The sequence below is a fragment of the Sus scrofa genome, chromosome 14 (assembly GCF_000003025.6).
Source record: "Sus scrofa isolate TJ Tabasco breed Duroc chromosome 14, Sscrofa11.1, whole genome shotgun sequence".
Lineage (NCBI taxonomy): Eukaryota > Metazoa > Chordata > Mammalia > Artiodactyla > Suidae > Sus > Sus scrofa.
This window is the reverse complement of record NC_010456.5, coordinates 41,357,519-41,371,846: the sequence shown is the minus strand read 5'-3', so window position 1 is coordinate 41,371,846 and position 14,328 is coordinate 41,357,519. Positions and strand designations below refer to the sequence as shown.

Sequence of the window (14,328 nt, the reverse complement as noted above, 5' to 3'; positions counted from 1 at the left end):
AGTGAGGGCTGGTGGGCATGGGATTTGGCAACAGGCAGAAGGCCTTGTTTCAAAGATCATCTGTAAGGACAGTGTACCTACTTCTAGAGCATCTCCTGTCCTCTTAGGATTTCTACCACATGAGGAGCATGGCACTGTTTTATTACCCATGCCCTGCTCGTTCCAGAGGACGCGGAGGTGCAGGCAGGATCGAGTGACTTGCTGGATTCCCTGCGAGCTCTCCCTGGCCCAGCCTGAGAGCCCGCCCAGCAGCAAACCACCTCTAACCTGTTCTGTATTGTTCTCAGTTCTGTCCACGCACGCCAAGCGCCCACCATGTAGCAGGCCTGGTGCTAACCGTGGGCCGGAGCCACTCACAGTCACCTGCACTCCAGCCACTGTGCCCAAGTCAGGAACGAAAGGACTCAGAGGGGACGAGACATGATGTCCCTCCAGCAAAATTAGCATGTGAGGTGGTTAAGAACAAAAGCAATGTAGCACAAGACTCATCGTTTTAATGTATGTTGACTTGTCGGACAGCGGAGTGAACAGCCTTCCTGAGCCTCATGCCAAGCAGGAGCTCGGGAGATAAATGAGGGCCCAGAGGAGTTCACAGGGCATTTCCGCCCTGACAGTGAGCGAGAGCCTGCCCCTCCCAAGTCGTTTCCTGCAATTAGCCACGTGGAATCTTCAGGTTCTAAGAGCTGCCTCCTTGCCCTTCATAAATATCTCCCTTCCAAGGACACAGCTGACACTGGCAGTGTCGTTTCATTGCGGGAGGGAGCAGCGGTGACAAGTGAAATAAAATATAGCTGTGGCCTGGATCTCAGAGGCATAAACCAGCCAAGTGCAAAATCAGGGAAGTCAGTCTGGTCTGCGTTGGCCTCACTGGAAGTGGAAGATCTTAATGCCTCAGGCTGAACACCATCCACTCCAACCCTGGACGTGCCCTCCTTTAAGCGGCGGTGTTTCGCTCCCCGGGCTCTCTGTCCTTGATGGAGAAAGCCCTCCCCTGTAGAGAGGATTCTCCAGGCTGCACCCCCGCCACACACTCATCTTAGTCCAAGTGCTTCCGAGGCCTCGCTGTCAATCTGCAGCTGTCCTCCCCACATGATGAGTGACTCAGAGGTGACTAAACTCCAAATCCTGTCTGTCTTCCCCTTTGTAAATGTGACGTTTAAAGCCCCTTTGGCACAGGTAAATCATAGTTATGTTTCCAAGGGCCTCTGGTACCATTCCAGATCCTCGGACAACAGAGCTGCCAGTGGAAGGCCTCTCTCTCCCTCTGACACATACACACACACGCACCGCGCACAAGCCTTTCCCACTTTTACTCTTTTTCTGCATGGTCCTCAAAGAAGCCATCACTTTGTCTGTCTTTCCAGCAACACTGATTCAGTCCCACTTCCTGGAAGACCCAGGAGAGCCTACGGGAGAAGGGGCCAGGTTCTCCACCAGCCACAGCTCCTAAAGGAAGTGCAGGGGTCTGAGAGAAGCTGCGTCTGGACAAAAGACCACCTTCCGGCCCCTGTGGGTGAGATCTTCAGGAATCAGGGCACGAGGGGCAAACTCTTCGCTGTTGTCAGCATGGAGGGGTCTGCGAAGCTCCCTTTCCCCATGATTTCCAAGCACCTCAGGCTGGATCTGATGGGTCATTTTTCTTATATATTTTTTCTGGATTCCCCTCCTTCATGGCTGCATATCTGGCTAACGTGAAGAGATAGTCGCTGAGTCTGGAGGGGCAGAGGGAGGCAAACGGAATGATCTGAAATGAGAGATCAGTGCTAACTGGGTCCTTCCTATATTAGCCTTCAAGAAGGAAATATAAATCACACGCCCCCAGGAGCACCGGGCAGGACAGCAGCTGCTCAGCCAACCTGCACTTGATGGATGGCACGTGAGGCCAGCTTTCGTGAGCCCTGCGCCTGACTCTGGCACTAAGGCTGGGGTGGTTCCTGAAGGAGAGGCCACTACCCTACCTGACCTCACAAGGCTGGTGACTCTGGGCCACTCCCTGGTTTGTTTCTGCACCTTCCAGTGACCAGGACTGGTGCCTCCCAAACTGGGGCAAGTCACCCTGGGATCCTGGTTTGGTAGGACCAGCTGAGCCAGGTCCAGGATCCTGACGGTCTAAGGTGCAGCCAAGTGATGCTGACCCTGCTCTGAGTAGGGGCCTAGAGCAGGCTTCTCAACCTCAGCACTGACATCTGGGATCATTACCTGCAGCTGGGCAATTCTTTGCCGTGGGAATAGAGGCTGTCCTGTGCGTCACAGGACACAGGCTAACACCCCTGGGCTCTACCCACTCGAGGCCAATAGCACCCACCCACCCCATCCCTGTTGTCTCTAGACTTTGTTAGCTGTCCTGGTTGAGAAGCACTGGCCTGGAGGGTTCTAAGGGGCTCACCCCTAGCCCCTCTCCTTCTTTCTTTGATCCACTTTCTCTAGGCAGGGGTGAGAGTGGTGAGAAATACTAGAGGAAAGAGCCCACAGGGGCTGGCAGGGAGCTGGGAAGCTGTTCTGCACACTCCCTGGCTCCCACACCGAGCACTGACCCCACCCTCCTCTGTCTCTCCCGCCCCAATCCTACTGGGAGGCCAGCTCTAGGTCAGGTCCTGCTGGAACCTTCCCTGACCCACACCCCTCCCACAACCATGTCCCCCTCCTCCTAACACCTGGCTGTCTCTCTGTGGGTGGTGGGGGGTGCGTGGAAGAGTCTCTGCTCTGTGTGTACCCCCCAACCCAGGGCAGCCATGTGCTTGTTTCTCATCTGTGAAGTGATGGTTTCCTTGCTGAGGGGGTGAACTGGCCTGGCCTGCACATTACTACGAGACTGGAAGGTTCCCCAGGGGCTGCTGCTGTGACATGAACAGAAGGGTCCTCACTCCCCTGGGGCCCACTCCCCTCCCAGGAGGAAAGGAGCTGGTCAGGGCCCATCAAAGCCCAGGCCATGTCCCAGTGCAAGAAGTGACCACAGTAAGGGGCCAGGTTCCAGCTGTGAAGTCGCTTTCTGGACCCCCAGGCAGCTCCCAGGGTCCCTCAGCTCTCATCCTGGAGGCACCTGAGCCAGGGCCGGAGCAGACTGATTGCGGGGCAGGAGCAGCCTCCCCAGGCCAGCCCAGCCCCCTGCGTCCTGCGCCCCAAAGGTTTTGAGGTGGCTTTGCCCGGCCCTCCTTCAGGTTACACTGCTCTAGGGCCTCGCGGCAAAGGGGCTCCCTGGTCGGTCACCTGCTCGATATCTCAAAGCGGACCCCTTGCTACCTCACTGGCCTCTGTCCTTATGTTTTCCTTTGCTGTTTTTTTGCAGCAGCCTCTCCCAGCAAGACCGTCCTCTCACCACAGGGACGGAACCTGCTGTGTCCTCAGCTGCATCCCTGTGCCGGGCCTGGCCCACAGCAGACCTTCAGTGAACACAAAACATGGATGACTGAGGCCTGTTCTATTGTTACTTTCCATGTCAGAGACCCCCCCCCCCCGCCGCCGCCCCAACCCCGCGTATCTACCTGTTTAAGAACTTGGCCACGTTCACATCTGTCTCACCCGTCTGGACAAGAGGCACCACACTAGGAGAAGAAACAGTGTCACATGAGGTTACAAGCTCAGCACGCTGTGGGGCCCAGGCTGCGTCCCGAGCCAGCATTTCACTGTCTTCTGGGGCCTGACCTGGCATCCTTGACAGGTGACTGCTGTCTGCTGAGCGCCAATGACCCGGGAGGCCCTCTGCGCATGTCGCCTCTGCTGCATAACCCTGACTGGGAGGCTTTCTTCCCAAACCCAGGCCTCTTGTTTGTGTCCTTGCCCCAGGGGCTCTGTCACCTAGGCACGTCTCCACCTGCCATTTGGTGTCCTAAGGACCCCTCCTCTGCTCAGCCACCCCCACTTATCCAAACTTGGTGTTGTCTCCAGTTTTTCACCACTATGAGCACTGCTGACTGGATAGCTTTGTACAAATGACTCCTTTCCTTTTGAAGCTGAAGCTTTGTTACCCTGCTTCCCTTTAGGAACCACCGGGCCCCATGAGCCTTTCAGGCCCCACTCCCTCGGTCCCCTTACCGTCTCTCTGCTCGCCGGCACACGGCCCGACAGAAGTGCAGTGCAGAGCTGCTCTTGCCTCCTGACTGGAAGGAGAAGGTGGACGTTGGCTGGAGTGAGGGGGTGGGGAAGTGCCCCCGGCACATAGGGACTCCTCGGACACACAGAAGGACGTGTGGACCCTGCCCCCACAGAGTGTTCTGCCTCTAGGGGCCCTGCCAGGGCACACCCACTGGGTACCCCCCTCCAAAGTGGGTAGGGCTAGGGAGCGACCAGTGAGGCTCTGGAGGGCACTTGGGGACTGGGGGACAGCTTCCGTCACTGTTAAAAATTAAAGAGGGGGACTCAATCCATGCCTGTGTTTTTCAATACCCTTGGCCCATAGCCACCCCTGGGTTCAGGCAGCTGGTACCTACAGGCAGGATAAAGGCTGTGAGTGGGGGCAGCTGGCTGGAGTATCTGTCGATCCACTGCTCCAGCTCCAGGATGGGCCCCACCTCGAACGTGGTGTGTTCTGTAGAGACAAGAAGGCCACTGCCATGAGGCCACGACCCAGGATCACGAGGAGCCCACTCCCTCTCCCTTTCACCCAGGGGCCCCAAAGACCATTCCACTCGCTCAGAGGGCCTTCCCTCTCAGGCTCCAAGAGCCAGACTGACAGGGGGCCCTGGTGATGTCCAGGAGCGAGTGTCCCCTCACTGCCACCCATGGGCCCTCTGAACACACACGGCAGGTTCAGGGAGAGAGTTACTTAAGTGAGCCTCCCTGGCCGAGGAGCGCGGTGTGGCCAGGGCAGCGCCAATGTCCTGCAGGGAGCACTGGATCTGGGGAAGAAACAGAAGGCGTGGTTGAAAACCTGGTCACATGGAGTACAGAGCACTACATGTGGGTGAGGCAGGTAGGGGCTAGACTGCCAGGGGCTGGTGGACCTCTAATGAGCTGGCATTTAAAGGCTAACAGAGTTCCCATCGTGGCTTAGTGGTTAATGAACCTGACTAGTATCCACATGGATGCGGGTTTGATCCCTGACCTTGCTCAGTGGGTTAAGGATCCAACACTGCTGTGAGCTGTAGTGTAGGTCGCAAACGCTGTTCGGATCCAGTATTGCTGTGGCTGTGGTGTAGGCTGGCGGCTGCAGCTCCACTTCAACCCCTAGTCTGGGTACCCCATGTGCCATGGGTGCAACCCTAAAAAGACCGAAAAAAAAAAAAAAAAAAAGGCTAACTAGCAAACTCTGTTTGAACCTGCACAGTTCTGCCCTGCTGAGAAGGGCCCTGGCTCCCTTGGGAACATCTGGGTGACACAGATCTCCATCTGCATCAGGCACCCAGGGATGGCCAAGAGGAATCGTTTTACCCCGATCCTGTCTCCCATGTGCCAGGGCATGTGAGGTCGTCTTCTCACTTCTCACTTCTCACTTCTCACTTCTTTCTCTAAACTTCCAGCTTTGGTTTTCTAACCTGTAACACCTGGGCTGAGGGACCAAAGGAGACAGTGCTTTCTAAACTACACAAGACAGGCCTGTGTTCTCAGGAGACAGCTGCTGTGACAGCATGCCTGGAACAGGACACGGGGAGAGGACGGATACTGCCCGCCCAGGGGTGGACTGGAGCCTTCCCTGGACCACTGAACAGTGGACACTGGGTAAGTCACTTGACTATGCGGTGGCTCTCGGGTGGGAAGGGGAGTCACGGTACCACCCCCAATGGGCTCCAGGGAGAACAAATCACAGTCTGTGGCCTTAGGGCACCCAGACTACACTCCTGGTGACACCTGCTGTTTGAGGCAGAAGTGCAGGAGCTATGGAAGCCTGGGGGAGGGACCAGCTGGAGGCGGGGATGGACAGGGAAGGCTCTGGAGGAGGTGACGTCAAAACTGTCACCCAAAGCACGGAGCCTAAGCCAGGGGCCACTGCCCACCTTCCCTCTGCAAACACCGCTCAGGTAAGCACAGCAGACAGAAACTACCACTGTGAACACCAATGGGTCCTCGTCATGAGGCTGAAGACCAGCCTTCTCCATACAGGAAGTGCCTCGTTCACAGAACGTTCTAGCAGTTTAGGCCTCCCATGCTCTCCAGCCCCTCAGTGCCCTGCATCAGCTCCCAGGGGCTCAGTGGGCTCCAGCCTGGCCTAGAGGACTGGAGTGGGCCAAGGGCCGGCCTTCCAGGGGCAGTTTCTAGAGATTCAGGTCAGCACGTAGACTGGAACCCTGGGGACATCCTCCACGCTCTAGTGGTGACGGCCCTGCTTCCATTTCCGAAGTCCTCTCTGCAGACCGGAGCCCCCACTGCCTCTTAAGGAACAGAACAGTAATTCTAAGAACGCTACTGTCCAACAGCCTGACATTTTAGCCCAGGTCACTCTCAGTGGGGAGAGCTGTCCTGTGCCTTGTAGGATGTTTAGCTGCATCCGTGCCTCTACCCACTAGATCCCAGCTGGGACACCTAAAAACATCTCTGGAACTGCTTGCTGAGACCACTGCACTTCACATTTCCCTCTCTGAATGCAAGCCTCACCCTTGCCTGTGATGGAGGGTTACCTCTGTACATCCCCATCTCACAGATGAAGAAACTGAGGCTCAAAAAGGGAAGGTGATTAGCTCTAGGTGACACAGAGGGGAAGCAGTGGCCAGACAGCAAATCGAGTTATGGCCACCAGGCCTCGGGGGTGAAAAATCCCAGCTCGGGTGAGACACTGTTACTCACTTTCTGAAGCTCTTCAGCAAACGGGTGGCCCTTTTCTGCAATTAATTCCATAGCAAACCTTTGAGGAAAAAGGAAAAAGAATTTCCCTTGAATATAAAGTCCCCGGGGCCCTGTCTTGCTGGAAGGCAATACGTCCTCATGTGACAGGTCATTTGGCTAACTGAGCGATCACAGGAAGGTGTTATTTTCTTACTGACAATGAGAACACTATAATCTTCCATGGGGTTGGGGGTATTTGTTTCCCATCCTCATTGCTCATCCAGCCAACAACTCCTATTTCAGGGCCTACTCGGGCCAGGTCCAGGCAATTTGGAATGAACAGCAAGTGAGGGAGCTATGAATTGGATATCACATGACGGAAGGTGAAGTTGCAGATGGAGGTCAGTGCTCTGAAGAAAAGGGCGAGAGTCCTGGGAAGCTTGGCTTTGATTAGGGTTCAGGGAGGGCTTCCTGGAGGAAGTGATGCTGGAGGTAGGACTGTGAAGGTTGGGTAGGAGTTCCCTGGTCGGGGGGTGGGGGGGGGCAGGAAGCAGAGTGCCCTTGATGCAGGTCAGGCCCCAGGCTCCAGCCTCCCTCAGAACGCTGCACCCCCTTCCACACAAGTTAGGGTCCTGGCCGGGAACAGACAGCAGTGCATTCAAAGGGACTGTTAACAGAGTGGGAAGGGTTATGGGAACTGAAGACTGGGTGGTAAAGGTGAGCAAAACCAGGAGCTTGAAGGGGCAAAAGAGGGTCAAAGGTGCTACTAAGTCTGGAGAGAGCTGGAATCTGGGCAGGACCTCAGAGCTGGGCAGCTGAGAGAGCAGGTGGAGAGCCCAGCTTCTGCCAGAGCCACACATAGCCAGGGACGGGGTCACATGTACCCCACACCTCTCCACCCCTGTTCGATCTGCTGGTGCTTCCCATTGGTTAGACCAACTCTAAAGCCAGAGGACAAGGGAAGCAGAGTCCAACAGTCTCCAGGGGATAAAGGCCAGCCTCCTGGGGCACAGAGAATGGCTCTGAAAGCCGTCTAGTGCTGGTCTTCCCTCTGGGCAGCGAGGGGATCTCTGCGCTGGGACATGGCGTATGCCTCAGGCCTAGCACACAGGAGGTGCTCACCCAGCTCCATCCCAGCTCCCACCACGTGTTGCTGCCCCTCGAACCCACTGCATCCCACCCCCAAAGACCATGGGCTCCAGAAGGCCGGACTGCGGCTCCCTGCTCGGCAGAGCCTGGCACACACAGATGCTCCAAAAATGTCTGAAGACAGAAGAATCTACAACTGAGCTTTTGCCAGCCTTCTGCTTGCTGCTATGCTAATTCCAAACAGAGGAGGCTAGAACCTTCCTTCCCGCCCCTCTGCCCACTTCACCTTGTGTCTGCTTCCCCCTCTCCACACAGAGCAAGCGGGCTGCCCTCTCTACTCTGCAGACTATCTATACCGCCCATCATCTGTCCTGAAAACCTCACTTACGACGATCATTGAGAAAGGGCATCTGTGAACAGGTAAGAGTGATTCTTATTTGGCCACCCTGCAGCATATGGAGTTCCCTGACCAGGGATCAGGTCTGAGCCACAGTTGTAGCCTATGCCACACATCCTTTAACCCACTGTGCTGGGCTGGGGATTGAACCTGTGTCTTGGTGCTGCAGAGACATCACTGATCCCATTGCTCCATAGCAGGAATTCCAGTAAGTTTTAATAATTAATAACAACAATGATAGTAATGATAACTAGCATGATTTGGGGGGCTTGGTACTGTCCTAAGGGGGAAACACGAAGTTATCTCATTCAATCCTCACAAGAACCCAATGAGATGGATACTATTATTATGCTCATTTGACAACAGGAAGCAGGGGCTTGGAGAGGCCAGGTAATTTGCCTGCAGTCACAGAGCCAGTCAGCAGTGGGAGAGAACTTGAACCCGGGTCTGATTCCCACAAATCAAGGCCCCACTAAAGCTCGTGAACCAGCACTTGCAATAATGGCAGCTCACACTGCCCATAGCTTGCTGAGCACAGTGGACTGTACTTTGCTCTCCAATATTCTCTGCCTTCCCACCCCGCTATTGTTGGGTGTGTCCACAGGGCTGGCTCTGGCCAATGAAATGTGAGCGGAGGGGCTGTGTCACTTCGTGGAAGCTTTAAGAGCCAGTGTGGGACACTAGCACAGTCTCTTCCCTCTGCCATGATTACTGGTATTGTTCCAGACTGAGGCCGTCCTGCCAGTCAGGTCCCAGAGTGAAGGCCATGTGGAGCAGAAACATATCAGACACAGGATGGGCTTGAGGTAAGAGGATGAAATATGCCTTTGGTGGTGTAAGCCATAGATCTGGCAGGTTACCCTGGCATGGCCTGGCCAATCCTGACTAATTCCCTAAGCCTACCTTCTAAACTCTGGCTGTGTAAGTGCTTGTTTAAAAGACAAGACTCGGAGCTCCCTAGTGACTTGGTGGGTTAAGGATCCCGTACTATCACTGCAGCAGCTTGGGTCACTGCTATGGCACGGGTTTGATCCCTGGCCCAGGAACTTCCGTATGCCGTGGGTATAGCCCAAAATTAAAATAAAAAAATTAAATAAAAAACAAGACTTGGAGTTCCTTTTGTGGCTCAACAGTTAACAAACCCGACTAGTATCCATGAGGACTCAGGTTTAATCCCTGGCCTCGCTCAGTGGGTAAAGATCTGGCGTGGCCGTGAGCTGTGGTGTAGGTCACAGATGGGGCTCAGATCCAGAGTTGCTGTGGCTGTGGCGTAGGCCAGCGGCTACAGTCCCGAGTTGACCCCTAGCCTGGGAACTTCCACATGCTGTGGGTGCAGCCCTAAAAAGACAAAAATAAATAAACAAACAAACAAACAAACAAGACTCACCAAAGGAATACATCTGATGTACTATGTACTATGCTCAACTCACCTGTGACTCAGTATGTGCTCCTGAAAGGCACACACATGCACCCGAGCGCAGTGAGGGAGCAGGGACGCAGGGGTGAGGGCCAGAGCAGACGGGAAGGGCATCTGCAGCCCACAGCCTCATGGAGCTGACCAGCTGCCCCTGCGCCTGCAGGGTTGTCAAGGGCTGGCAGCCTCCAGGACAGGCCGGCACTCCGGAGGGCCATGTGTCAATCACTAATCACTAATGACCAACTCAAACCCAACCCCAAGGCCAACCCGTCCCCCTTACCCGATGGCTGAACTTAATTCATCTGTAGTCCCCACGGCTTCAAACACCTGGTCATCTTTGGGTCTCCTTTCTCCGGTGAAGGTGCTAGAAAACCCTGTGAAAAATGTTTTGCCACCCAAATTAAAGATTTTTTTTTTCCCTGATAGGCTTTTAAAAAATTCTTTTCCATTTTAAGTATTACATATACAGAAAAGTGTTCACGTCATAAGTGTGCAAGTTGATGAATTGTTACTAACTGAAATGGACCTCAGTGATCTCACCCAGATCAAGAAAGAGAATATGAGCCTCTCCCAGAAGCCCCCAAGTCCCCTCTTCCAGTCACTGTCCCCCCTACCAGGGGTAGCCACTATCCTAACTTCTTTCCTGATAGGCTTTTATTTTAAACTTAAAAAAATCTTTAGACTGGATAAGCAATGAGGTCCTACTGTACAGCACAGGGAACTATATCCAATCTCTTGGGATAGACCATGAGGGAAGACAGCATGAGGAGAAAAAAAAGGTATATATATGTTTGACTGGGTCACTTTGCAGTACAGCAGAAATTGACACAACATTGTAAATCAACTATACTTTTTAAAAAAATTACCAAAAAAACCCCTTACAATCATGTACTAACCATTCTGTTAAAGAAATAAAACATACATGCCCAGATTATATCCACATGGTCATGATATTTCACATAAAATCCTAGTCCTCTGTATCTTTGCCAGGTCCCTGTCCTCTCTTCCTCCCCCAACCTCTGAGAAAGAGAAAACTTGCTCCTGGCAGCCAGACACTGGCCTGGCACTCACAGGTGGGCTGTGGTGTTCTCCACAGATGATGTCACAGCGCACCACCAGATGGGCCACTTGGTGACGGAGATGGATGAAGACCAAAGCAAGACCCTTCCATGGTCCTATCTGAGCACAGAATACTGTCCAAACTAAAAAAAAGGGCCAAATATCCCCCTTTCCTGACTAACATGACTGATGCTTCCTCATCAATTACAGCTTGAGCCCCCCTCTGCCCTTCCCTTCTTGCCCTTTTATCATCTAGATAAACATGACTAAGACATCCAATGACAATTAGCCCCACTTTCTGACAATGTGCGATCCAGAGTGAAGCCCCCTCCACGGATCTCTCCCCAGATCACCTGGCACAAGCCCGGTCCAACGCTGTGCCACTGCTCTGGTTGTGATGAGCTACCTGGGCCTATTTTATTTGACTGGATTGTCCTGGAGTCTTTGACTGGAGGGCATTGGCACTGCCTTCTATTTGTCATTCCTTTGCATCTTTTTTTAAATTGTGGTAACATCTACATAACAGAAAATTCACCATTTTAACCATTTTTAGGTGTACAATAGCATTAAGTACATCCTATGCATGTCTTTATTGTTTTACTACATAAACATACCCCCAGACCAATAAATACTAGTGATCAGCATAGTTTTTTTGTACTTTTTTAGGGCCGTACCCCAGGCATATGGAGGTTCCCAGACCAGGGGTCAAATAATCAGAGCTACAGCTGCCAGCCTATACCACAGCCACAGAAAGGCAGGATCTGAGCCTCATCTGCAACCTACACCACAGCTCACAACAACGCCGGATCTTTAACCCACTGAGCGAAGCTAGGGATCGAACCCAAAACCTCATGGTTCCTAGTCGGATTTATTTCTGCTGCGCCACGAAGGGAACTCCCTCAGCACAATTTTAAACTTTAGAAAATAGTATCATACTGATAGGTTCTTCTGGATCCTTTTTCTGTAAAACATAAGTTGTAGAGTTTTTTAATCTTCATTTTTTAAAATTTACTTTTACTTTTTATTATTATAGTTGATTTCCAATGTTGTGCCAATTTCTGCTGTACAGCAAAGAGACTCAGTCATGCAAATATATGTTCTTTTTTTTTTTTTTTTTTTTTTTTTTTTTTTTTTTTAGGGCCACACTCACAGCATATAGAGGTTCCCAGGCTAGGGGTCCAACCACAGCAACACAGGATCCAAGCTGTGTCTGCGACCTACACCACAGCTCATGGCAACACCAGATCCTTAAACCACTGAGGAAGGCCAGGAATGGTTCCTAGTTGGATTTGTTTCTGCTGCACCATGATGGTAACTCCCAAATATATATTCTCTCTCTCGTTTTTTTTTTTTTTTTTTTTAAGGCTCCACCTACGGCATATGGAAATTCCTGGGTCAGGGGTCCAATTAGAGCTGTAGCTGCCGGCCTATGCTACAGCCACAGCAACGCTGGATCCAAGCAATATCTGTGACCTATGCTGTAGTCTGTGGCAATGCCAGCTCCTTAAGCCACTGAGTGGGTCCAGGGATCAAACCCACATCCTCAAGGATACTATGTCAGGTTCTTAACCCTCTGAGCCACAACAGGAACGCCTATATCCTTTTTTTTATATATTATTTTCCATCATGGTCTATCCCAGGAGATTGGATATAGTTCCCTGTGGTATACAGTAGGAATTTATTTTTTTTTTTAGTATAATAACTATGTTTTTTCCATTTTAGGAAGTATAGTTGATTTACAATGTTGTGCCAATTGTTCTGGCATTTTAAAAATTATCAAAGTAATATGTGCTCACTATAAAAATAATGGAATACAGTAAAAATATGTATAGGAAACAACGAAAGCCTATCTATTCATTCCCCTCTCCCATAATTCAAGATCTCTCTCAGGTCCAAGGTGTAACTATATAATGTTCTTGGCATTTCTGAAAATATAAAGACACACACACTTGTATCCAATGGATTCCAATTTGAACTGCTCTGCAACTCACGTTTATCACTTAATATATCTTGGGCCCTTTCATGTCACATCACATTTTGATCTGTCACATACTTTGCAGTGTCTGCAAAGAAGGCAGAAGAACTTTAAAATGGAAGAATCTTCCATCTCTCTCTGTATTTTTCGCCTGTCCCCACCCTACCTTTGTCTCCTGTCTTGGTGTAGATCTTGGGGATTTTGGGCGTCTTTGAGGAAGGCTGTGGCCTAAGGAGAAACAGACAGCAAGAGGTGGTGAGTGGATGTAAATCAACTATAATGGAAAAAATAAAAATCTTTAAAAAAAGAGGTGGTGAGTGGGGATGGCCTACACCATGGGGCACCTCCATCAGTGGGTCACAGTTTGCTATCTGAACTCAATGGCAGCACTTATCTGCCTCTGCTTGGATCTCCTGTTATCTTTCCCCTCTGCTGCTCTTATTTTTAAGCTCTTTGTGGGCAAGCTCTGAATCTTGCCCACATCCATAGCTTCCCAGTAGCTGAAGTAGTGTAGCGCTCAATAAATACAGGCTGAAAGAATTTATCAATCATTTTCTGTAGTCTCTGTTCTGTGATAGGTAAATTAATGACACTATCACCTAGAATTATCTCTGGAAGCTTCCCAAGCCCTCAAGGGAGGCACTACCCATGACCTTCATTTTAATGAGGAATCTCTAGCTCACGAATGAGACTCACCTTCCCAGGTCATCCAGGGAGGAAGGAATCAAGCTGGGATTCTTGCCCATGACTACCTTACTCCACATTCCAAACAGTTACCTCTGTTCTACTCAAAACTTTGACCATCTACTCCACTAAGCCAGGGACTCTTGGAGTGAAAAAACCCTGGGCTATTTGCATACTGTGAAGCTCCCAAGTGCACTCCGAAATGAAGAACTGCCAAAACAGGGTTCAAAAACTGGCATTTTCAAATAGCAACATAACACTTTTAATACACACTTCAGCATTAAAAAGTGACATTAAAAGGTTATTCAAATGTTCAATTACGGATCTATTAAATATATTAATCCATTAAGTCAGGTTCTGAGGTCTGGGAATAGGGTGCAGATTTCAAGATATATGACAGCCACCTTTAGATTGTGTTGGTGTATCTCTGTGTCTTAAAGTATAAACTAAGTTGGAGATAGGTCAAAATCTGAATTGCGGCCCCTCCTGATTGTAAGGCCAGTCAAGATGACCCTCTTGGCCCACAGAGGATACATCCTGTCCTGATGAATGCTAGACTTCGTTTGGACTTGTCTTGTGCCAAGACACCTTGATTTCCAGCTTCCACAGAGCCTGTGTTGCCATGTGACGTCAGGGCTACAGAGCACGTCACCTGGGATAACTGCGGCGACGCCCCAGGGGTATGACGTAACCAGGGCGACGAAAACACAATTCACTGCAGGTACCCGAGTTATGCCTACCGTCCCAGGCAGGCACTCACCTCTCCCCGTCTTCCACGCCTTGGGGGCCACGGCTCTGAAAACGGAGACACAGTAGCCTGCGGGCACCAAGGCACCCACGCAGGCCAAGGCGACCTCCCGGGCCCCATATAGCCATGAGCCAGGCTTCTGATTGAGGGCTGACCCTGACAGGCTCCCGTCCAGGTTCCTGGATGACACCACCTACCGCCGGCCGCGCCACCACTCAGCCGCCGTCTTCCATTGGTCCGTGGCTCTCGCCCCAGGGCGGGAC

General features: G+C 51.7%; 1 protein-coding gene across 1 annotated transcript; it reads right to left on the bottom strand.

The window, feature by feature from the left end:
* MMAB (methylmalonic aciduria (cobalamin deficiency) cblB type) lies at positions 473–14,260 on the bottom strand. The gene is made up of 9 exons (XM_001929194.4): positions 14,078–14,260; positions 12,800–12,861; positions 9,880–9,973; positions 6,718–6,775; positions 4,763–4,835; positions 4,428–4,525; positions 4,033–4,097; positions 3,483–3,542; positions 473–1,712 (listed from the first exon to the last, which is right to left on the bottom strand). Exons 1-9 carry the CDS (start codon positions 14,191–14,193, stop codon positions 1,613–1,615), a joined length of 726 nt encoding a protein of 241 aa, XP_001929229.1. The 5' UTR covers positions 14,194–14,260; the 3' UTR covers positions 473–1,612.